Consider the following 25,833-nt stretch of genomic DNA (forward strand, 5'->3'; position numbering starts at 1 on the left):
GATGGCTGCAGTGAGAGCCATGCATCAAACATTATAGTAGTGTTCGGGGTATTCAGTTGCACAGCACCACACACTCGAACCACACACCCAGCACTGCATCAAAGAAATGAAACATCAGCCGGTTACTTTGTCTGAGGAAAACAGCTGAAACTGGAACCGTGTGCAAATGTCTTTTTCTGCTTTTAGATTATTTGAACGCACACAGAGTTTGTCCTCTGCTTCTATACTCTGACCCCTGGAATCATATCAGCATTTTGGCATGTGGATGTAAATGTGAGGCATGGAAATTCGTCAAAGGCAGGGGAAGTGTGTCTCTGTGTGTGTGTTTGTAGTATAGGGAGGGGGATCAGTGCCAACTGACAGGCCCTTCCCTGCTCAGTTTGTTTAAAGGGTTTGTAAAAGCAGCAGTCTTATCTCACCCCGCACTGACAAAAGCCTGCCCTCTCCCCCCAAATTAAATTGGACCCATAGCGGTGTGATCAAATCAGCTGGCAGGCGGAAAATTCGGCCCGTCAATCACAGAGGTGTCTGATAAGAGCAGGCAAGGAGTCCCGGTGTGGAAAGCTTTGGGCTCATTCCGCCTCGACACCCAGGTGATAACTCAGAGCAGCAGGCGCCTCCGTCCGACACACCTTGCTGCTAGCATCTTGTTTCAACCCCTATGACCTTTAGTCTTTACCCAGATACATCCTCAGTGACATACACGCACACACACACACACATGCTGCTCTGTCTTTCTAGGATGGCTCAGGTAACATTTACACACACTGCTTCGCTGTTAAAAAAAAATCCACACAGCATGAGACTCCTCTCTCTCTCTCTCTCTCTCTCTCTCTCTCTCTCTCTCTCTCTCTCTCTAATCTTTCCATACCTTTTCATGTTTTTTTTGTTCTCTCTTCAAGTCAAACTCGTGCTTTCTAATAACCCTTCTCCGTTTTGATTTTTAATATCTGTGTTATTAGCCTTTGTGGTGGTTTATGTAATCTCTCTAATTCAAAGATTTTCAATTAATCTGCTGAAAGGAGAAAACAAAGAGCCATTGTTGTGTCATTGTTGAGAGTTAAAAGGGTCTTCTTCTCCCCTCTTTCATCTCTCCCGTCTGTTCTCTCTGTCTCTTCTTCTTCTTTCTGTTTCTCTCTCATCCCTGCCCATTCTTCCCCCGCCTCTGTTGTTCCTTTTTTCCATATTCCCATTTTTCTTTCCACATCTCTCTCTCTCTCCTCTCTCTCTCTCTCTTCTCTCTCCTCTCTCTCTCTCTCTCTCTCTCTCTCTCTCTCTCTCTCTCTCTCCTCTGCTGTGTCTCCTTGTCTCAGGCTTTGTGAGTTTTGATAACCCGTCCAGCGCTCAAGCCGCCATCCAGGCCATGAACGGCTTTCAGATAGGCATGAAGAGGCTGAAGGTGCAGCTAAAGCGGCCAAAGGATGCCAACCGACCTTACTGACTCGTCTGCTGTCCATACCCAGGTAGAGTAAAAAACACTCTATAATGCTGTGCCATGCCCTGTTTTAAACAACACTGTCAACAATACTGGGACAGTTACGTTCATGTTGTTGCAAAAGATGTGAATGTGTGAGAGTCTATCTCCTTTAATTATATGCCAAATTGTTAAATCTAACTTCAAACTAAATTCTTAGTCAGGTTCATTCCCCTTTTATATGTTTCAGTCATATTGTAACCTTTCAGAAATATAATTAATACAATACTAAAGATAGGCAATCCAGAAAACAAACAAATCGCTCATTCTGTAGTCATTATACGACTTTCTCCTCCTGAGCCCTGGCGTGAAAAAGAATTTGCACTTTCAGGTCAGTGTTTCTTTTTAACATACGTCAGTGAACGTGTCAGGCTAGTGTAGTTACTCAGAATCAGCCTCTTGAGATTTATGTCAGGTTGCCCTGCTCCACTGAATATTTTTTGTTTCTTCAAGGTTTGAGATCTAATTTGTAACTGCAGGATACTCCAGTGCAAATTGATGACATCATCAATACCCAGCTGAGGGTAATCACCCGTCTACTGAGGATGGCATCGACAATCGATGCAATTTGTTAAGCTACAAATTCAAAAAAGCAGATAGCTGTGATTTCTCACCTGAAATAGCCCTTCTGTCAGCTGCTGAGCAAAAATCACACGTCTTCCCTGTTTAACCTATTTTATAAGAATGTTAATTAAGTGGATGCACAATATTACAGAGAATATTTGTATTTTTTTTTTTACAAGTCTACTTATAAGTATGAGGAGTATTAGTATATGCAGGCTTTTCAAAGAAAATTCAGTGCTGATAGAAATAAACACAAAGATGCTTAATGGAAAAGCACTTACCCACACTACAAACTGCAGTGGCTTGTATAATAAGAGAGAACAGCACCAATCCCAGTAAGCACCATTTGGTTAAGTTCAAGTGATGCTTCACAAATATGCTCTCAAGCAAAGCTGTCATTGTCCGTTTCATATTCTGTCATCCTTTGTTTATAGAGTTTCTCACAAGGCAAAACAAAACATTGCAATGACTGAGCATCACAATTTTTCCTTGATTATTCTTTCCTATATATTATTTAACATGATATTTGGTATGCACCCATACTTAACATGTATATGTATATGCCTATTCAAGTGTCTTTAAACTATGGCAGTGTTAATGCATCCAGAGCAACAAGTTCAAGCTACTGAAATGAAGCTTATCCATTGTGGACTAGTTGTGCACTATATATGGCAACATTTATCAACTGTTTAAACTAATAACTAATGCAGTTCTTATAGAGTATGCCCCTGCAAAGTTGAGAAAACAAGACATCTCTAAATGTATATGTACTGATTATATATGTGATTAACTGCCACCACATGTGTCCAATAGCCAACACTTCCTTGTTTTTGCACTTAAAATATCAAAGCTTTCATAAAAAACGATAAAAAGATGGTTTACTGAGAGTGGCACCATCCTTCAATAACAGCTAATTTCACAGTGTCAGGCTTGATTCAAAGAATCATCTCCCATCTGTTACAAAGTGCAGCTGCCAGTGCAAAATAATATAGATGCATGCTCTCCTCGCACAATTGGCTGGGCAACTTTTCATTACAATAACATAAGCCTGGATTATATCCCTCCATAAATAAAAGCATGGTAATACCATTTGTTTGTTTTAGAATTGACTCTTTAAAAGCCACAAGATGACATTAATGGAAGGTGGTGTGCAATACAGATGATAGATGCTCCCTTTATCCCTTTCGTGATAGCATTTGAATAGAGCTGTGTCCTGCTAATTGAAGAGAGGCTTTCAAAGCAGACACCCTGAAAAAGAGGAGGAGGAGGGGGAGAGAGGGTGGGGTGATTTAGCACATCAATGAGGGGCAAATGGAAAATATCCTGCAAAAGTACTGAAGGCTACGACGGTCACTGAGAAGTACTGAGGATGTCTTGAAGCAGAGACATTTCCCACAATAACATCCTGCCACTTTTTCAGTGTGTGTTTGTGTGTGCGTTGTTGTTTTTTTCTTTGTCTCTGGTCTGGTTCAATCCATCTTTGTGTTTTTCTTTTGCTATTACACCCCTTCTCTTGTTGAGTTAAGGGAAACCAATAGACCAAAACCAATAGCAATCCCATGAAAACATTAAAGCAAAAAAACACAAGTGGGGCCTCTGAAACCAGTTCCTGCTTTATGGATTCCTAAAACTCACAATGAATGTTACAGAAAGGAGTTGCAATTGAAGAATTGGACCAATCAAGTTCTGTTTCTGTTGTCTTTTCTTTTTATATATATTGCATTGTGTTGCTGCAGAAACTGAATTATTGAGCGAAAAACGAATTGAGTGCAATAGTCGCTTTTTAATATTCTAAATTCAACTACATTATAACTCTGAAAAACTTAGATGAAACTTGAATTATGATGTTTTTTTCTCTGTGTGTGTTCCTTGGGTAAAAAAAACTCCAATATGTTGATAACGTCAGAGTCCCTCATTTTTTTTTCTATAGCACTGACGATTTTGCTTCAAAGTTGAATTAAAAACACGATCAGACGGCATTCTCTCCTGCTGGTCTCAGGAGCCCTGCGAGTGGAAATTGCGTTCTGTGTCTTAAAGATAAACTTAATGCAAAAAAGCTGAAGCACTCACTGTACAGCCACCCATATAGCAAACAATGCAAAGTAAATCCAATTACTGTAGACAGGACATGTTTCAGAAATATGTATTTTGCCTTAAGGGTTATCTTTGAGAGTACAAAAACATCAATTCAACCCTTTAACCTGCAAATGTTGTCAGCCTGAGAAGATTTCACTGCCATACTAAAGCATAAGAAAGTCATTTTTGTCTGCTTTTTTTTTGATTGTTCTGTTATTCCTGTTTTACTTATCATTTTTTTCTTTAGTTTTATGGTAATAAGCATAATAACCTCATTTGATTTGTTAGGCACAATAAGTGAGAGTGTGGAACAAATATGCAAAGGGTGCTTTGAATTCTGACTCAAGGAAAAAAAAGGAAATCCCACTGTTTCTTTCCTTCTTTTGCACCCCCACCAACCTGGCAACCTGACAAGGCCAATCACAGTGTGAGGTGGCCTTTCTCCGCTATAGCCACAGAAACCCACCCTCCCACCACACACCTGTCATGGGGCCAAGTTCCCACAGCTGTAAGTTGAACCCATGGTGTCATTTTCTTTTGGATGACGTCATGTGGTGGGACTGTGACTGCGTTGCATGACGTGGCGTTGGTTGATATCTCTGAACTCTATCTCTATCTAAACTTTGCCCTCCTTTATATATATATATATATAAATATACTGTATATTGTATATTGGCAGTGTGTGCAGTGCAGTAAAACAACACCTTACTTGGCTGGTACCTGTTGTACATTATGTAACTGACATGCTGATTGGTTGGTGGATTATAACTGGAAGTGGCCTTTAACCCTGTGTGCTATTGTACCGTGTGCCCTTGTGTTGTTTTATTTCTCCTGTGGGGTTCATGTGTATGGATGTACTGTATTTTCTACTTCTCAACTTCTCTACATTCACATCAACACTGTTTTTCCGCAAACTGTTTTTTAATGGAAGTCTGAATCCTTGCAAGAAGGACCTTTTTCTTTCCCCCCCTCGATCGACAGCTGTTTAGTGCAGAGATGGCCGAGATGACCCTCTGTTTGTGTAGCCAATTAAATCTCCAGCGTTCATGCAGAGAGCACAGGCAAATGTTGACACTCCACTTCTCCCCTGATTCCATCTGCACAGGGAGTACTTCAGCAAGATTGTTTTGTTTGCCTAACATGAGAATCACTTCCCATTTATTTATTTATGAGGGTGCAAACCAATTACACCGTGATAGCAGAGCTGCAGGCAGCGCTGCAGACCCACATGGCCAGAATCTGTCCTCCATACAGCCTTACTGTATGCATACATGTATAAATAGGATGCAAAACATAGAGCGGAATACAAATACCCAAGATGCCTTGTTTGTTTTGTATTTGTTTAGTAGGATTGTGCCACAAGATAAAAAAGTTCTTGTGTTTTTGCTGCTTGTATTTCAAATGCTTGTTGTGTTAAAAGAAATGGCAGCAAACAGATTCACAGTGAAAAAGGTTCTTTCTTCGCAAGTGAGTTTGTTTCTATCCCTCCAGGCCAAACCCCGATAAGAGTTAGTTGTTTTCATTGAACTTCTTCCTGCCCTATTCTTTCAGAGGCCCTGCAGGCGGCTCTCCCTCCCGTAGTCTATCCAATGAACTCAGGGGGGTGTCCAGCCATGCAAGTGGCAAGGGATGAGGTTTCTCTGGCATCAAATATGCCTCTAAACTGCCAGGTGTCCTTTATGAAGCCATCTAAGTAGATGGGGAAGTAATAGTGAGACAGAAATCTCATGAGAAAAAAAATCTTTATTATCCGACAAAGTTGGAGGGTAGTTGGGGTGTTTCAAAAAGAGCTGTTTACTTGGCAAAAAAAAAGAGATCTATTTTAAAGCCACTGTGTGTTTTTTCTGTGGTAGATGCATATAGAGAGAATCACTAGTGGCTTATAAAAGAGGGCATCTGTAATCGGGACTCTTAGTGCTTTATTCCGCTAATGGCTCAGCTCACTTTGGCACACATATAAAAGAAGGAAGAATCTCCGCTCGCACATCTAGAAAGCAGATCTATTATGAGATGGTAACAAGCTCATTTACAGGAATGGAAAGGAAGAACAAAGAGCGTCTGGGCGCACGTTCCCGTCACAAAGTCAGACCCTTTCATGTTCACTCCCAGAGAGTGATTTACTGTGATTTCCAAGCCTTTCTTCACAGACATCATAGCTCACAACATATTAAGGATGATAGGCTGTAAACTAGATCTTTTATATCCAAAGCTTGCCGGCGTGGACGCATTTAGTAACAGCGCTGCATTTTAAGTCAACACAAAAGCAGGGAAGATACTAGGTTGTTTTTTTCTTGGATCCTAATTACAGGCTATTTATTTTTTATATGCAATTTTTTTTCTCATTTCGGACAGCCCTTACTTTCTGTCACAATCATCAAACCCATTTTACCACTCATAGATGCACTTGTCTTGTTCTCTGTGTGTTCCTTTCATGTTTTTTTGTAATTTGTTTGTAATTAATTAACAATAAGGTGAAGCAACACTCTGTTGTATTTATCAATACAGGGGGAGAAATAATCAGTTTAAATTAGGGCCTTACTTGGATTAGTGCTGTCACAGTGTAGAAGTCTGTTCCATATGGTTAAAACACAAATCTCCTACCCCACCTCTAGCCCACTTATTTCTGCTTTTGATTGACACACTCCTCTTTTTTTCCCCTCCTCCCGTCTGTTTCTCATGCTGTTGGCTGTGCCTGTCAGTCTGTGTGATAACCAGGAGCCAGCAACCCTGAGCATGTTTGCCTCAGCCTCACTGAATCCCCTCTCCTTTTTCTCCCCTCTCTCCCTCTCTCCCTCTCTCTCTCTATCTCTCTCTCTCTCTCTCTCTCTCTCTCTCTCTCTCTCTCTCTCTGTCACAGGATGAAGGGCCACAACACCTTATTTCCACAAGTGCAGTAAAAGTACAAAGACTTCTTGCTCTGCTACATATCATGAAGGAAGGGTGGTCCCTTGATCCTGCTGGAAACCTGCTGAAAGATTGGGTGACTGTAAGAGGGATCCCAGAGCTGTTTCCTTTTTTATTTTATTTTACTTGATTTTTTCTTTCTTCGCAAATGCCTCTTTTTTCCCTGTTTTGCTTTGGCATCTGTGGAAGAAGATTTTTTGCAGAGACCAACTTTTTGCTGCTGTTTTTTAGACATGATGGGGGAAAAAAAACCTTTATAGACTCATTATGCTCAAAGCATGCATACCGACACAGGATATAGTTAAACAAACACAGATAACAAAGCAAACATACACATTTAAGGAAGCCACACTTGAAAAAAAAACAGAAAATGAAAAAAAAACAAAAAAAACTTTGTACATGTATAAATACGTGCAAATGCCAACTCAAGAACTGAAGCAAACACATGCGTGTGTGCATACACACATACACACAAACACACACACCAGCCTGCTGCCATTTTGGTTTTTGTGCCTACACAGGTGTTGTGCTCTGTGACAGGGCAAGCTCTGGATCAAAGAAGAAAACGAGAAGAAGACGAAGAAGAGGAGGAGAAAAGAGGAGAATCCAGGATAATTTACATGCATCATTCCTTAGGAAATAGGGACCAAAGGACTAAACGCTTTTTAAAAGAATATAAATATATAAATATATAAATATATATTTAAAAACTCATACCTTGTAGCTGCAAGTATAACAATTTACTCGTAGTAAAAAAAAAAATCATTAAATCAATATCCAGTGGCCTACTGTAAGTACGAATAAAAGATAATGGACATAATGTATAAAAAAAAAAGACATGGAGTCGTAGTATAGGGGCTGAAACTTTTACTGGATGCTGATTTAGCACCAGGTTGTAGAGTACTAGAGTAGACTAGAAAAAAAAGTAGATTTGCTAACTTTTGCTGTTGTTTAAAAAAATACTTGAAGTCTGATTGAAAGTGGGGGCAACATAAGGCGGGAAAAGGAAAACATTAATCTGCCCCTGTACGCAACAAGTCTCTTTTTCTTGGATTTTAAAGGTATCAGCCACTGGATATCTCGCTCATCATGATGTACAAGACACCGCACTCTCTGACAGCTATGAACAGACTGTTCTTGAAGAAAAAAAAAAAGAATGAGAGAGAGAGAGAAAAAAAAATGACTGAACTTTCTAAAGTCTGCGCTGGACAGGGTGCAGACGTTTCAGGCTTCTCACTAGCCTTTGTGTTCAAGCGACAATCCACTGTAAAGACCAAGCTAAATGGACATGGGCTGTATTTTGTTTTGTTGCTTTTTTTTTCCTCAACCTTTTGTATTGCAACAAGGAGTGTGAATTATGAAGCCACAAATTGTTAAGAAATGTTTGTTGAAAGAGGAATGGACAAATGGATGGTTCAAGGGAGGAAGGAGTAAGGTGACAGCTACTGAAACTGCCAGCAGAATGAACTCAGTATACAAATGAATGAACCCTCGTGGTGTCAGGAGTTTGTCAGTAAATGAATTATGCCCATTGTAAACAAGACGGACTTATATAAGCGACAAGCCAAGGATATATGTGTCCACTTGAGCTCCTGCAAATCTCCAGATTGAGAAGAATTGTCTCTTGTTTTTCAGATAATACAAGAATATCTCTGAAGATAAACTCAATTTACAGTATTGATAGCAAAGGATGACAGGCTTTTAGAGCTCAACCAGCTCAGTCAAATATATTGTAAATTCATTATCAACATGTTCCCTGATATGCTTTCTTCATATATTACACATAGAGACTATGGGTAAAAAAAATAAAAAAGGCTTGTGTTTAGACTATATCTAAATGAGCTCGTTCGCTCAGCTTACTTGTAGCCTCTCAGACAGTGACACCAAACAGCAAAGGGAGAAGCACTTCAGCACTGTCATGTCTTGATTTAGAGGCCTGTAGCCTTCATTTAGACTGTTTTAGAGCTCTGGGTGCAGGCTCCTCTCTAAAAGCAGATCAATATGTTTGGAATGAGTCTAGAGGGAGGAGCGATGCTGTTTCAGTCAGTCTGAACACTTCCCAATTTTCTCTGTCGAACACCAGCTCTCATCCGTACACCAGCCCTTTGAGCACTGACAGCTGGCAGTAAGAGGCATGGCTAGTCGAGGAGGGGAGAGAGGGAGGCAAGGAGAGGAAGTCCACGACCAAACATGACACAAAGATCTGTCAAACAGATTCTTCAAGGACATGCCCAATTAATCCAAAAAAGTAGAAGCCCCAATAAAGCGCCTGGTGGAGCACCATACATAATTAGTCCTTATGTTTGTAAGTGGCTGGACTCTGGTACCTTAGGGCCCAGTCTAACCAGTTCCTCTTTGGTACTGAAACTCTTCTCCTTGCTGTTCTCTCCATTTTCACTGTCTTTCTATAAAGAGAAAAATAGACAAGCTCCATTTCAAATCACCATTGAGGTGACAGATACAATGTGCCAACAAGAGTCCAAAGTTTTTCAAAGTACAACCATTGACTATCATTTAAAGCAGATGATCATCATTTAAGTTCTTGATATCAGCTTCCTTCATATGCCCTCCTCCTCTTCCCTGTCCTGAGAGCGCCCATGCTTTTCCAAACCGCAGCCCAAACGCTCATCAGCTCTCCCCTAGGAACAGCATTTTCCCAAACCTGGCTAATGCCTGTGCTCACTACCCTTCAATTATCTCCTGCACCGTATTAGACATGCTATTTCACCTTTCCCGCTAATCACACTGCAATCACCAGCATCTATACATTAGCAGCAACCAAGTGAAAAATCACTGGGATAATCACTTGGACCAAATGACGGGAGAGATGGTCCCCCTGCATGCACATGGATGACTGAAGGAAGATTAGAGCGAATTATGTTTGTGCCTACTCCCTGGCAGGGCTGCTGACAGCTGACCTGGCAACGATAATACTGCCAAATTTACCCGAAGAGGCGATAGAGGATGTGGGATAAAACCTTCTATATTGTTGCAAGGTGTTAATGTAGATTGACTTGGACACATCGAATTAAAGATAAAGACTGAAGCTGAATGAATAGACCTTTTGGTCCTTGAGCACAAACCACCCAACAAAATTTGTTAAAAAAAAAATTGGGTCAAAACCAACAATATTGCAGGAAATCCTCTTTCTGTTGAAGCAGCTGCTGTAAGGACTGAGTTATTGTGCTTCTTCTTTCAGTAAGTAATTGTGTCTCAACTATCTCCACAGAGGCTGCAATTTTTCACAAAATAACTTGTTCAACACGTCTTTCTTTTTCTTGCTTGTATCCCTGCTGGGACACCTGCAAAGCACAGTATTGTTCAACGCTGAAAGAACATTTGTGAAGCACAGTGGTTCCTCAAATTCAAAATGATGGCCATCCAAATGACAGTTTTTTAAAATTGCCAAGAAATAGATGCAGGAAATATCTGGACTTCTTCCTCTGTCCATTATCGGATATTAGTTTGAAGCTACATGAATTGTAGCAACATGAAGTGGGTCAAAACAAAGCCATGTTCTGCAACCATTTGTGCTCATTATTTATGTGAAGCTGAACTAATCGATGGGAAATCTAATGTTCCATGAGCAATGAAATTTCCTGTGCTTGTCTCCGCCATCTTTAGAAAATTCTCTGCGACTGAGGCTCTGGCAAACTGAACATGAACCTTGCATGCTTGCTCCACTGATCTCCTCTGTCTTGTACCAGATGCTGTACTGGTTCCCAATGCTAATTGCAGGTTGAGTCCCCAGTGAGCCAAAACCCAGTCTAGCCTGGTATCCTGCTGTCTGCTTGGCTAACAGCGCAGTGTTCATGTAGCATCTCTGCTATGCCAGGGCTAAATTAGGCAATGTGAAATCAGCACTTCAACACTTAATGAGGGTGCTCTTAGTACTTTTTGCACCCCAGGGAGGATGTTACAGAGATGACATGCATTAAAAACAGAAATAGCGATGAAGTATGCTCCAGCAATGCCAATCAAGACAAGATTGTTTTTGGATCTCTTTCAACTCTCATTTATCGACAGAGATCTCTACTTCCGTTTCTTGCTTATGACGTCACTCTGGTCTACTTTTTACTTTAGCCCAGGCCATGTTTCCACTCCAAGAGCAACGACAGCTTACAGAAAATGTCAGCCCAGCAGGCACGTGCTAAGCTGTTACAAAAATGCTATTTAATACTTGTCCTCTAATTTACAAAAATAAATATGAAAGTTGGCATTTTAGCCGAAAGGAATTAGTATGCATCTAATTAATATTGCCCATAATATTCAACAAACCAGGCAAAACCCTACAAGATGTGTTAAAAAATTTATTTCACACCCCTACAGGCATACCTTCTGTCCCTGTGGCATTACTGCTTTTATTTAGTACCTCACAATCATTTTAATAACTAATGCACATTTTTGCTACCATGTGCATTAAGGCCACTTGCTCCTCTCCCATTGATGCATGAACTCTGAATTGTTAAACGAGAAACTGGAGGTTATAAAATATAGTGTCCTCACTTGCCACTACTACATGGCCCACAAGGTCAGTCCTCTAGAAGAGCCTGAATCCTTAAAGGCTGCCAGCAAGTGGCGGCGCAAGCAGAAAACTACTAGAGCATGTCTACGAGTCTCTAACCCCCCGGGTGCATAACACTCACCCTAAAATAGCAGTGATTGTCAAGGAAAGGAAGTGAAATGTAATTGACTGAAAGTGGAGAGATAATTAAAGGAACCTGTTGGACAGGAGGGAAGAAATTAATGCCTCTCATTTAATAGCTGCTTTGGGAGAGAGCTTTTCCGTCATCTCACTTGAGCGCAGAAAGGGTTTCGCTGTGGAAATGGGATTTGGTATGGAAAAAGGTGGAGGTGGAAATGGGCACAGGGTGGTGGGGGTGCTGTGTGCTAAACTGAACCTCCACAAAATCACTCCCAATACTCAGGGCATCAGGCGCTATGATGTCATGATTAGTGGAGAGGTTCAGAGCCTTGCCTTACCCCGGATTCAGAGGGAGGTTGAGTAGTATCACCAACATATAGTTTGTGCAAATATGGATGTTGCTAATATGGTCCGAAGATTGCATCACATTTGGGGACGTGCTGAGCAAGCAGATGGGCTGATGATCCAACTTTTATTGTGCTTTGGAATTATAGGATCCTCATCTAATTCCATTAGTAACAAACCAACAAAAAAGATGCCATTGTCCAACAAACAGGGCACAGTGAAACACTGGAGGTGCGCAATTATGTTCAACTACAAGGCTGACAGTAATGAAGACAAAGACTTTTTTATTCCTTAATGTAAATAGACTATAAAATTAAAAAAACAAACAAAAAAATAACAAAAAGAAGAAGGTTGTATAGCAGCTTGTGTTAAGGAGCCCAACTCTGTGGGACAATGATGTCACTATAAAATGTATCCACAGAAGTGTGGGGATATTGGAGAGTTTTAGTGTGCTTAAGCCCCTTAAGTTTGGGCTCTGAACATGCATCCTACAACCCTTAAAGTCAGACAAAGGCTTAGAGAGTGTTTGTCTTAGTGTCAAACCTAAGCCACATCCCTGAAGTGATCTGTTAATTAAGATTCCGTCTACACCAACATGTCATGATTTTTCTGACAGAAGAAAGATCGCCTGTGCAGTAATTGGATTAGTCCAATCGTGGGTTGATGAACAGATATGACAGTTACAGTAGAGTTAATCCATCTGCATGCGAACCAATCAGACAAAAAAAGCATCAGCCACCATGACACTTTTTTATACTCTTCAAGAGCTGAAAGATTGGGCTTCATGACATTCAAGGAAGTTTGTTTTACAAAATGAAACTCCAGGGAACAGTTTGTTCAACATGTACATAAAGCATCATTTATTACACATGTTTGATACCCACATGTACATGGTAAGGCTGAGACTGGAGGAAGGGGACTAACAAAGAGAGCAGTTAGAATAGAACCCAGCAGAACCCCCTGCCTGCTCGACCCAATCTGCCACTGCTCTCCTGACCACACAGCTGCGTTACTCCTGTACATACAATATAGCTTATTTTTCAATTCTGTTGAACCTTCTTTATAGGCAGTACGATAGATCATGTTCAAACTTTAAAAAATTGAAAGAATAGTTAATATATTTCAGTTAAACTAAGAGAAGGAACTTATGAAATAATTTATCAAAAACAGAAGATAAAATGATGTTATTTCTTGTATAGTGAAGCACTGATGTTGAAAAATGGGAATTTATACTCATGTTGGTAAATGGTTCTTTATTTTCTCTGTTTTGCTTTTGTATTATCTGCTGAAGCTGGGATAGACCCATTGTCATGAGAATTTCTTTGTATATGCTTTGATCATTTTTTTTCTTCTCCTGTTATCTTTTGGCTGCACAATCCCTGTAGGAGCAAGTTCAAAGAGATTTTGCTCGTTGAAAGCTTTTGAATTGATACAAAAATTAACAAACTGCACAGTAAAAGGATGATTGATGGTACTGGTCATGTGGATTCAGGTGAAAAAAAATGAGTCAATTGCACAACTGGGTGAAAATGAATCAGCATTGCATGTTTAAAAATAATCTTATTTGAGGCCTTTTGTTTTTTGAAAAAAATACAAAAAAGACCAAAAAAATAAAAATCCAAGTTTGCAGTCAGATCGTTTTTTGAGACCTTTGCTGATATATCTTATTGATTTTATGCCATGGATGCTTTCCTGTAATGTTTCTCTTTGTCACAATGTTTTATGTTTGTTTATCTATTTATTTTTTTGCTTGTTTATTTTTAGAAGAGTTGGTGGTAATCATCCACATCAACTCTGTTTCACACTACGGGAAGTTTCTTTGAGGTTTTCCTATTCAATGTTACTCCATCAACTAATGACATTGTACCATAGGTAAATATCTTCATCATGCTTTTTTACATTCAGGTTGATTTGTTAATGCAAGGAGGGAATTCTGCCTTAAACCCAGCCTGTTCTCTGGAACAGTACTACCTGTGAACAGTCAGACACAACACATTCTGGGGATGCCAAATGTTATTTCTTCTGTCGTCAATAATCATAAAAATACAATAACTAAACACAAACACTTTTCCAGAGTCAGTTTTGCCTCGTGCCCTCACTGACTCAAATGTGGACGTGGTCATCCACCTCCATTTCCATTGGTTATAAGGACCAAAATGTAAACAAACTCAGCTAACTGAGCGCTTTGCTCCAATCAAGCATTCAATGAGAGCCTTTAAATAATCCACATTTCTCAAAGGTGATTTTACACCATAGATCTTTGTGTCATGAATTATAACACTCCCAGCTTCACTCTTTTATTTCATCCCCTGTTTTTGTTCACATGCTGAATAAACTTATCATTATATACTGGGTATTTCTATCCACAATGAATGATAATCATGACTTTTGTTATTGGACTTGAACAAACTGGTTTACTGTTTTCTTTTGTTCGAAACAGAGATGTAATTTGAATTAGCGTTGGCTCGGGTCCTTTCCTGATTCGAGGTGATATCTCCCATAGTGCTCCTGAACTCTGTAGTTCTCTAGTTCATTATATTCTGCTTAGACTAAAATAAAGCACAGTCCTGTAGAAGATTGGCCCTGCTTTGTCCTTTTTATCTCTACACATAGCTTGATTAAATAATTCCTGAAGGTTTGGATCTACCGTGGCCTGCATGCATGACCCCGTTTTCAAGGATGTGAAGTGTTTGGTGTCCTCTTGTCACTTGGACTGTGGAGAGAATGCATTTAGGACATGTCATTGTATTAATTGAGCTAACAGCACTAACCATATCCGAATACCAAATTAGATGAGACAGTTAGTAGGAAATCGTTTAAAAAGGGCGAATAATGCATAATAAATGGGAGGGAGATTGGAAGAGGGAGGGGAATAAATTGTGAATTGATTAAAGGGAAATGGATATTCAGCGCTTGTCTCGTGGAGGTGATACAGTGAAAACAAAATCAGGTGCAATGGGCACTGTTGGTTAGCAACTGTGAATGAGAAGCAGGAGGTTGATCGATTAATCAGAGGTTTTCCTCATGCCACGTATTATTGACAAAGATGTTACGGTAAAGAGGGTCAGGTCACATTGAAGCCTGTGGTCAGTGTTCTTTTTTACGGCCCTGAGTCTCCTCCTTCAACATTGACCTTTGGAGTCGGTCAGAAGTCACTGGACACTTCACAGCTTAATACAGTGGATGGAAAAGTCGATACAAAATTGTGTCCCACAACAACGCAACCCTGTACGTATAACTAGTCTTGCCACATTGATACTGGTGTTACCAGTGTTAAAAGGTGTTTGTGCATATACCTATGTTATTACTTACCCAGGAAAAACATAAGGGTTTAGATTTTTTAGAGGTTTTCAGAGTACGAAAGACAAGTAGTAGAAATAAATACAAGTCTAAACTTCATCTTACTCCTTTTTAATTGGTAGATATATTTTTGCTATTTAAATTGTTGTATTGGTTTCCTGTTTGCAGTTTTTATTATTATTTTACAGTTATAATTCTACTTTTACTTTATGAATATGATTAAAATATAGATATTAATTAACAGAACGTTGGACAACAGACACTTCAATACAAGTGACAATGTCTGCTCTGATAAGCTGCAGCAACAGAGTCGTTAGTCAACTGTTGGTCAGAAGTCCTCAGCAACTTAAAGCCACAGACAGGTGAGATAACTGAAAACTATTTCCTTAACTTTAAACAAAGCTTCCTGTAATAGTTGGTGTAACCAGTGCAACACCAAGTTTACTACAATTGCATAACTTGCCCATAAACTCTGCTTCCATAAGTTATAATGTATATTGAGCAGGGGTTTATATGAATTTGTTATCCTTTATTAAAATGTTATCACTAGAGCTTATGGTTTAAGTCACTTTGTAGCAACAAGCAGGGCTGTGTCCAAAGAAGGAGCCAGGGGTGGCATAGGCCCGCCTTTAAACCTGATTGGCCACCTAAGGTGCCACCTCTTTATCCTGAATTATGATTGGCTATTTTTTCTTAGCAGACATTGGAATCAACTATTTGATATGCGTTGCAACAGGTTGCTGGTAGCTTACATTGCATTTATACCAGCTAAAAGCTTGTCACGCTATTATTTAGCATACCTCCCCCAGATTTAAAAAAAGAAGGGGGGGGGGGCTTTTTGTATCTTCAAATACTAAAAAGTTAAGAAGATTCTCAATCTTATACAGGAATTTATAATAATACTAACAATAATAATAATAATAATAATAATTTTTTATTCATATATAGCGCTTTTCAAAAAACTCAAAGACACATCACAAATAACACACATTAAAAGACAGAATAAACGAAACAAAATAGAAACACAGTGACTATAAAACCATTAACAGTTAAAAACAGTTCTGAAGAGATGAGTTTTGATTTGGGATTTAAAAGTTTGTAGGTCAGTGTAGTTGTGTATGTGTTTGGGGAGGGAGTTCCAGAGGGTGGGGGGCTGCAATGGAGTAAGCCCTGTTGCCCCAGGTTCGGTGCTTGGTCCAAGACATCTGCATATACTGTTTGTATTATTATTTATTTTATCAAGTAGATATATTTAGAGGATAGATAAATGATAAATAAATGCTATTCAAGTGTGTGTTTGCATACTTCATGCCACCTCTAGATGGATCAGTGCCCCAAGGGCCACCCCAGTCAAAAAAGTCTAGACATGCCCCTGGCGACTGGTAACTTAGAGATGCACTCACCAGCTCTGCAGCTGTTGTTTTGCAGGACAGGATCTTGATCGACTTTTCCCTATCAGAGATGGTTGGGTTCCTGTAGCTCCTCAGGCTGCTCTCATATCTGTGTCATTATTTCCTGACTCTCAAAACCAGCCTGAGACAGAAACTAATGTTCATGCCACTGCAAAGGAAAATAATTCTCATAAAAAAGAAATGCTTTATGGGCGATTCCTCTACCAAAAAATGCTGTCTGCATATATCAGTCTGAAATGCTCCTCTCAATTTGACCATCCTGCTCTCAGTAACATTAAGCCTGTTTGTCTCACTACGTTCTGTTGATTACCTGGGAGCGCTGACAAAGAAAGATAATGATGCTCAATCTAGTTAAATGTCTGGTGTATCAGTAAGACTAGCTCAATAAATTTCCTCACCATGGCATCCTTCTTTCAGATCAACATGGTTCAATAATTTCCCATCCATCAGAACAGAGAGGAAACATTAAAACTCTGTGACAGTAACCGCTCCCAGGGTAGAGTATGACACCTCAGGGAACATCAATGACCGAACTATCCCAAGACACCAAACATCATCTCGTGTTTATGGCCCTCTGTGGTGCATCCGTGCAGCAGCATTGGTGTGGAAACAGATTTATTGTTGCTAAATTTGCAGGTGATAAAAAGCTAAAGAGTGGCCAGTTGGGGCACTAACTCTTGGCTATTCACATGTTGACTCCCGTACCGAGTCTCAGGGGACGCTTTCTCATTGTGCAGCAGACACTCCATGATTCCACATGACAAACTGGATTGTTCCTCGAGTGAGTCCTGCTGAATTATTTTGGTCCTTTCGATTGCATCTCCTACCCCTGAGATTTTTCTCCACTGTTGCCTTTGAGCCATAAGCCTCAACAGAAACCGTTGTCGATACTCAATCTGTTCTGTAACCCCTAAAGCTAATGAAATGTGCTAACAGGGGTTTGTTTGTTTGTCTCCAGGAGGGGGGCCGAGGGAAAGAAAATGGAACAACAAGACTCTTTTGACAGTTCCATTTTTTTCCAATGTTTTGGAGTGAGGGATAATCATGAAGTATGGATTGGATAGGGGAAAGTTATTACATTTTGTTGTCTTTATCCTTGTTTGAGTTGTACAAAAAAGGTCAGATTGTTACAAACATGGTTTTTTGCAGTTGTTGGGTTTATCCTCAATTCTGACTCCCCTACGCTCTCAGTGTGGGAGAGGAAAAATCGTTTTTCTCACTTCTCTCAACCTTGTAGCCCTCTAAATCTTCAGTGTAGGTGTGACAAAGACTCAACCCCCTGTCTGGCTGGAGTGTTTCTTTGTGTGTATTTACTTTATTGCTGATCTTGATTGGGATCGGGTGGTTTTTTGGAAGCTCAAATATTAAAGCTGACAAACACACATATAGGAGAGTTTTTGGAAGATATGTTTCAACCTTAGAGTCCTTTAAAACTGTCTTTAGAAAATACATTTTCACATTAACATGTACTTAAAGTGTGAAGGTAAGTGTGCGAAATGGCTACTTCAAAAGGTAGGTAGGTACACAGGTAAGAACTTACTTGTAACAACAAAACTGCAGATCTAGTTGGACATTATTGTCACTAAATCTGGCTGATAAAGGTTAAAACTAAACAAAAAAAACTATAATCTTTCTGGTTATTTTGCAGCTGTCAGTAAAGCACAATGGACAGAAATGCAGTCCAGATCATAACGTCATACACTGTTGAATTTATGCTATGTGACTCATAACACCAAATAATTCCTTTTCTTTATGTAATCATAACAGTAGCCTTTCAAAGTCTTAACCTTGTCCTACAAAAATATTTACCACACTGACTTTTCTCCTGTCACTTACCATGCATTTAGCATTTGACTTCTATCCTCCGTTAATCTATCTGTGCTTCCATTAGGGACACTCAAGCATTAGGGAGTCTCTGCACACTCTAGGGGGTGTATTAGCATGCTCACTAATAGGAGACATGTAGCATACACTAAGTATAAGCTATGCCACTCAAGAACCTGAATGTGCTCTTAACACTGTCTGTAAATTACAAGTTTGCATAGAAGAGTCTTCGTGGCACACTTTTTTAAGTTAAAAAAAGGGTCCCTGAAGGAGGCTCTGAATGGCGACGACAAAGGCTGGCAAATTCGATTCCATCCCTCTTAACATGCAGATTCCTGAATAACAAAAGAACATAACTAAATGAAAGTGTGAAGAGGACCTGGGTAAGCAAAGCCGCACAATCCCTTTGATCCTATTATGTATTACAAAAGCTTAATCAATATCTAATCAAGGGGAATACAGCATGCCATGTCTTACAGAGCTCTATGCTGTCAGAGGTGAGGTTGCCATGGTGACTGGACAGGTGTGAAGAGCTTAGGCTGCAGTGGTATTGATGGAAATTAAGAAGCATTGATGAGACTTGAAGATGCTGGGATTGAAAAGGGGGATAATTAAAGAGAGGGATGCAGAGGGAGATGTGGGGGCAGGTGGCACAAAAGGGAGAGAGATTTAGGTGGGAGATACAAGAGGTGATGTAGACAGGTGTAAGTTGAACGTGTTAACTGCGTCTTTACGACTAAGATTTCCACCAAGAACAACACGTTTCTGGAAAATGCACAGCCATATTGTCTTATAACGAATAAATCCGCATACAGCATGATTAGCAAAGTGTCAAATAGCACAGGCACGGTCACCAGTGAATCTCCCGCAACATATCTCATGATTAAATTAGATTTTTAATTCTATATAAAGCTATTTAAGAGGGAAATATGAATTTAGCATAGGAGTGACCACATTTCAGTGAAAGTGCACTGTGCCCATTTGGAAAGTAATTCCATTCCAAACCTCTATCAGAAACCCTATTTAATGTTCTGCGCCCTTATTCTATTAAAACCTCCGGCCTTTCAAATGAGTAATACCCGACAAGGTTAACATAGTTCCTCTGAATTTACGTAACTTTACCAGCTGCGTATATTCCATAAATACCAAATGAAATGAGAACACATAGAGAGCACGCACAGGCCTCCAGTTTCATATATTAATTTCTTTCTCCCTCATTTAGAGCTAATTCACAGGGTGCTAAAACAGTAACAAGGGAAGATAAAGGGAGTGAGAATGAGGGCGTTAAAAAAAAGGCACCAAAATATCTGAGTCATAGCCGACCTGGGCAAGCTAGAGATGATGTCACCGCCGCCTAGAGACTGTGCTCAGGAGGGAAAAACTTGTGGAGCAGTATGTCCGTGCTCCGTGAACTGCTAAACCCCCTGACTCATCTGATCTGCAGGAGTACAGCAAGTTCGGTCCATTCTGGCCCTCCGCCCTGCCCGGTCCCACAGAGAGCTGTCTGTCAACAACTGATTAACACTTGGGATAATAGGTCATTAAAGTTGCCCTTCAATCAATGAGTCCAATCGAGTAATCAAGGCAGAGATTGAATGAACCCAAAGCAGTGTGGATCCCAGTGGGAGCAAAGGAGACTTCAATCAGTGTTATAGGAAGAGTTGCTTTCATCAGCGGGTTTGCGTGTAATAAAATGTATGTGGTCAATTCAAAGCAAGTGCACATTCGGTCATTATGTTCTACTACTGGTGTAGTGACTGAGTTTTTTACTCTAATCTCTAAAAAGGATATTTTTTTTGTTGTTTTTTAAGTGGGGTGTGAGGTGCTATAGTGAGTGTAGTACCCACAGGGAATTCCAGTAAGTCTGGTCTCTTTGTTGAGAAACTGAGAGATGGAATGGAAGCTAAGCAGACAGGTTCAACTGTGCCGCATAATTAAGATCATTTTAATCAAGTCCAACTCAAACAATAATGTAACTTCTAATAATTGAAGAAAGTGAGTAAAACTGGGGAGTCAGTAAAGCAGGGAACCCTAGATGGTGATTGATGCAGACTGTAACTGTGTGTGAGCAACTGGTAACCTCTGATTCAGAAGGTCTTGAAATATTGTTGTCACCATGTCCCACTTGTGATAGCAATGGCCCCTTCCATTTGTGGGCATGGGGTTAAAGTTAACACACTTGTTTTACTAGGTAACTTGGAATCTCTCCAACTCGCTATAACAGAATTTCCTCCCTCTCTCTTTCAGTCCATTTAACTTCTTTCTATCTCTGTAAACTCTGGTTTGTAGAGGTGTCCTTGTGTCCTCAGTAAAGTGAAAAAAGGAATGGGCTTCTAAACCGCTGAGTAAAGTGCTGAAAATATTCCAAATAAGTGTATTCTCACACCAACGTTATTGATTGAGTTGAACTCTTTGAAAATTAGCCTAACTACGTGGTAGAATTTTGATAGATTAGTTTTCGAGCAGGTTCCCCTGCTGGTTTCTCAACAAAGGAGCTAAGCTGACCGGCATCCCCTGTGGGTATTCAACATAATATTTTTTTATGAAAGCCATTTTCACCCTGACAAAAGTAAGAGCAGTAACCTAAACAAAATCAAGACAATTCTGTCTAAAATGTGGCATTGGGTATTAGATATCAGGCGTTAGGTATCAGTTATCAGCATGTCTGCCAGTCAGTGCACTGACTGTCAGACTGAGACTATAATCAATTAGCCCCAAAGTCAACTAGTCTCAGGCAAATTATCATTTCATAATAAGAAACATCAGTGCAGTGCTAGTAGAGAGATTCATGTGAGTGAAAGCAAGCAAGATGCCAGCAAGATGTAGTTTCCAATATTTCCATGTATGTTTTTATTGCAACAAGTAACAGCAGGAAATGGTCAACCCTCAAGTCCAGGTATCGGAAAAAACATGGTAGGAAAACCTCTCAACTTGTAACAGTCACTTCTTCCTTAGAGGAAAAAAAGATTCATATTTCTCCTGGCCTCATGCTGCCCCAAGCTCTGTATCACACACTCACAAACAAACACACTCCCTCAAACCCCTTGTTTCATTGATATATTAGCTCTGGCCCTTGTTTAAATCTCTCTTGGTGTTTGGCGGGTCAGTGTTGTTTAACCTGCCACCTTTCAGCTGTGAAATTTCATCCATTCCCATAAATCACACTGAAGTGTCATTACTTTCTGATTACTGTCTTAATCACACAAATACACAATTATAGCTGCTTATTGGCATCAAAATGATCCCACATGAATAGATGTTTAGTTGTGAAACATGGTGCACACACTTTCATGTTTTATTGGACTATCATATCTGTCATCATGGTTTGTAATAATTATGTATAAACATGCACACAATTCTAGAAAACCTTGTGTGTGTGTGAGCTTGCATGTGCGCACGGCACTTGAGTGAGTGGCTGCAGCAGGCCGGCAGCTTAGCCGAGCTGTGGGGAAAAACACGAGGGCCGGTGACAGGGTGAGAACTGAGGGATCAAATATTATCATCAAAAAAACGGTGCTCCCTGCTGTGGCCTCACAGCTTCCCCCAGTCAGGTTGTTGGTTTGTTTGTTGGTTTGTTGTGTCAGTGTGGATGGTCTGTCTTTGGGAATCAATGCAGCTTTCAGCTCCCATTATTTGATGGGGAAGAAGACAAGCAGAGGAGGAGAAAAACAGTTGAGGTGAAAAAATAGACACCAACTATTTCCCATCTGTTTGAAATTTAGATCTTGATTCTCATCTTAATTAATCTTTGTGTCTGAGATATTCCCAAAGGCAGACTCACGTTAAACAATTCTACATTTAACTTTGCTGCTTTGCCCTATGTCTTCTCACAAAGAAAAGAGATACCCAGACTTGTATTTTACCCAGTAACTGAGCTGTGTTTTACAACTGGAACTGACACACACGATGGCAATATGGTCCACAAAAAGAAATATCACTGCAGGGGAAGTGCGCCTAATTCTGCTCTGAGAGGAGCTCTCGTAAAGAGACATTGTGGCTAGCCTACTAATAGAGCTGTGAGGGGGAGAATGATGCAACTCGGAGGCAATGCTTTAATTTGCCCTTGGTTTCGCACACGCGTCTAGGAACAGCCACTCTGTTCCAAAGCTGATTGGCCCGTTTACCTTTAGACTCGGGCCAACCACTAGCCTCCGTGCTATGAGGTAGTTGGATTTGGCAATTTTGTTTTTGCTGTGTTCCTTTTTTCGGCCCGTGTAGGTCAAATGCGGTAGATGCAATCGTAGTGGTGGTAGGTGTAATGCTGAAGTTTTTTCTTCCACTCCTTGCTGCATATAGAGCTCTTTTACTTCCACATTACTTTAAAATGTTTAAAGTTCATTCTTATCAAAAGATGTTTGCAGTTCAGTCTACTGGGTCCAGGATGCTATTTGTATCTTAGCAACCTGTGCAGCAACAGAGGAAGATCAGAGAAGCTACTTATTAACCTGTTGCTATGACTACAGCAGTAGGCAATAACTCAGAAGATGCTTTAACCCTTTCTGTGTAGACTGCCACCCCGATCAACAGACAGACGGATCATGTTCAGAACATTTGGTGGAGGGAAGAATCAAAGACTTCATAGTTCCTTTCTGCGTGTATCTGATTTAATTTCTTTTTTTTCTCTCCAGCTGTATTCAGCAGTGTGTTTTAGTGTGTGTGTGTGTGTATGTGTATTTCTGTGGTACATCTCCAGCTGAGTGTGTTCGCTTTGCAAACCAAAGGAAGTCATAACCCATGCACGATCTTAGTGAAAACAGGAGCACAGAACAAAGCATTCCTTCTTTTGTTTTCCTCCTTCAAATGTTAAGAATACTTTATCGCATATGGATAGATATAATACGGAGATACCAAACCTCCAAAGCCCAATCAATCAGACGTACCCACGTGAAAGAGTGCAGATGTTTCTTTTTTTTTTCTTTCTGTATACCTCCAAACGGGGACACGGAGCAGTGACAAATGTTTTCCGCAGGCAGGTTGAAGCGTGAGTGTGAACTGATTTGAATTGATGTTATTCCAGCAGAAATCAATGCATTTTTTTTTAACGGCTGCAATTACGCCCCTCACGTCAATTCATCAAGAGATTTGCATGAGGTAATTGTTGGCGCCACGTCTACTGATGCATTTTTATTACGTTTCAATTAGGAATTGAATCCAATTAGGGAAGTCATTCCAATCAACCAACAGGGGTCTGTGCTCAAACAAAGCCTACAGTATGAAGAGGCTGCAGAGCTGAAGGGCAGAGACACCCAGCCAGAGGGGCCATCTGATGTGTCTTCCAAACCTATTACCTCTAACAATGAGGTCTCACACAATACTGGGATATGTGCATTTACCAAAATATATAGTAAAGCTTTCTCTTGCCATGCTTGCACTTTTCATCATTATTTGTCTTCATTTGATTCTGTTTTTCAGTGAGAAACTGCAAATAACAAGCTAATAAGCACTTAATTAGTTTCCCATTTTTCTTGCTTTTCTTTTGTTCGGATTTTGTTTTTGAGTACACGAAGACATCAAACAAGGCGGCCATTAGTTGGTTGAAATTTAGTTTCATTAATAAAAACAAATTGCCAAACATTTTAAGCACTTCTTATAAGTGTTATAATTCTCGAATTAAGTCCTGAAGGAAGCTAAGTAAGACAAAGACATGAGGCTGCAGACTAAATTTGTTGTTTTAAAGCAGCAGATTTCTTTCCACTGCTGTCAGTCAGTGACTGATGTAGATATTTTTTTTCCAGTGAATGTAAAGCGCTTCTTGTGATCATCTATAAACCCTGCAGCCTCAAAAGGGATCAAAAGCCCAACCTCTAACTAACCCTGATATTTGCTCCCACACCAGATGACACAATATCAGTGAAATACACACACAATAACCCAACCTGAAAGGCAAATTCACAGGGGTGTTACTCACTGTTTATTTGCTTGTGAGAATTATCTTCCTAATAACACTGTCAGACGCGATGGGCACCCAGAGCTGCGGATTCAAAAATGAGAGGTCGGCTTCTCATCCTGTGACATCATGTTAATACTCCTTTTTTTATTATTTTTATAAAACTAGAGAAAACTTGTTCTCAGGCAGACTGAAGACAGGGCAACGGTGGCTGTTCTGGGCTGGCAGAGACACTGTGGCTTTGATCTGAGGGAAAAGAAGAGCGCAAAGGGGGCCAAGGATGTCCTGTGTGCACGGTGCTACTGCCCCCTGGGGGGGAGGATGGGGATAATCATGACTGGGAGCAGCAGATGGCTCCTGCAGCTTCAGCACTAAAAGAAACAATCTTTCTATCTACCAACAAGGAAACTTGAGAGAGATGAGCACTCCCATGGGTGTCTATCATCACTGTGCTAATCGGATCAGCCTTAAAAAAAATGACAGCTTGTGTAACTCAGGTGGTTATACGGCCATGTGCACTAATAAACAGAGAGCTGTGTCTCTCTTTGTGTCCAGGGAATAGGAGAAAACACAACAGGCCCGCTGTGTCCAAAAATAGATTGTTTTGAGAATATCAGCATCATCACAATGATTTTCAAAAAGATGAAGCATACACCGACTTCTCTTCTATCACACACATGTTGAAGATTATTTAAGCTCTCATTCATGTCAGAGAGTAGACGGCTTACTCTGGTTTGAGGGTCATATTGAAAAGTTTTCTCTATAAAAGTTTTTAGTTCACTCACCATGAAAGAGAATCCAGAACAAAAAGTTGTTAAAGACATCAGTGCAGCAATTTTTAACTCTCTCTTCTGGCATAATATCAGGTTCTTCACAGAGTGAGAGAAGGACCCCCATTTTCCTCTCTTTTCTTCTGTCACTGTCTTTTACATGCTACACATACACACACACACGTACACACACGCACGCAGTAAAAGATTCACACAGACAGCAGAAAACATGTCTGTGGCAAATAGAGGTGTGCAGATTGCCCACTTAGACTGTTACATTATCCTTTTTGTGTTTACTTTTCTTTCTCCTGCACTGTCTTTATGCTCTCGCTTACACAGCCTCCGTCTCGTGTGTGTGTGTGTGTGTGTGTGTGTGTGTGTGTGTGTGTGTGTGTGTGTCTATTTCCTCTCCTCATTGTCCCATCTCTTGTCATCCTTTCACCCGTCCCTCATCTCTCCACCATCATCGAGGACCTCGGCGGCCTCCTACGTAGCACCAGCGGAGAGAAGGGGTCTGTATCTCAGCAACGCACCTAGCAACCGCTCCTCGTAACTATGGATTATAACCTGTTGCCAAGGGAGACAGAGATGGAGGATTGATTTTTTTTTTCTCTCTCTTTTTTTTTTTTTTT

General features: G+C 40.3%; 1 protein-coding gene and 1 long non-coding RNA gene across 2 annotated transcripts in view; one reads left to right on the forward strand and one right to left on the reverse strand.

The window, feature by feature from the left end:
• Positions 1–7,008, forward strand: part of si:dkey-205h23.2 (CUGBP Elav-like family member 4) — a 145,995-nt gene extending 138,987 nt beyond the window's left edge. Inside the window, 2 exon segments of the mRNA XM_034680887.1 lie at positions 1,314–1,463; positions 6,972–7,008. Coding sequence (XP_034536778.1) covers positions 1,314–1,441 — 128 coding nt within the window. The 3' untranslated portion in view covers positions 1,442–1,463; positions 6,972–7,008.
• Positions 1–25,833, reverse strand: part of LOC117810896 — a 111,846-nt gene that overhangs the window by 32,407 nt on the left and 53,606 nt on the right. The window lies entirely within an intron of this gene.

The sequence above is a fragment of the Notolabrus celidotus genome, chromosome 3, assembly GCF_009762535.1.
Source record: "Notolabrus celidotus isolate fNotCel1 chromosome 3, fNotCel1.pri, whole genome shotgun sequence".
In the NCBI taxonomy this organism is placed as follows: domain Eukaryota; kingdom Metazoa; phylum Chordata; class Actinopteri; order Labriformes; family Labridae; genus Notolabrus; species Notolabrus celidotus.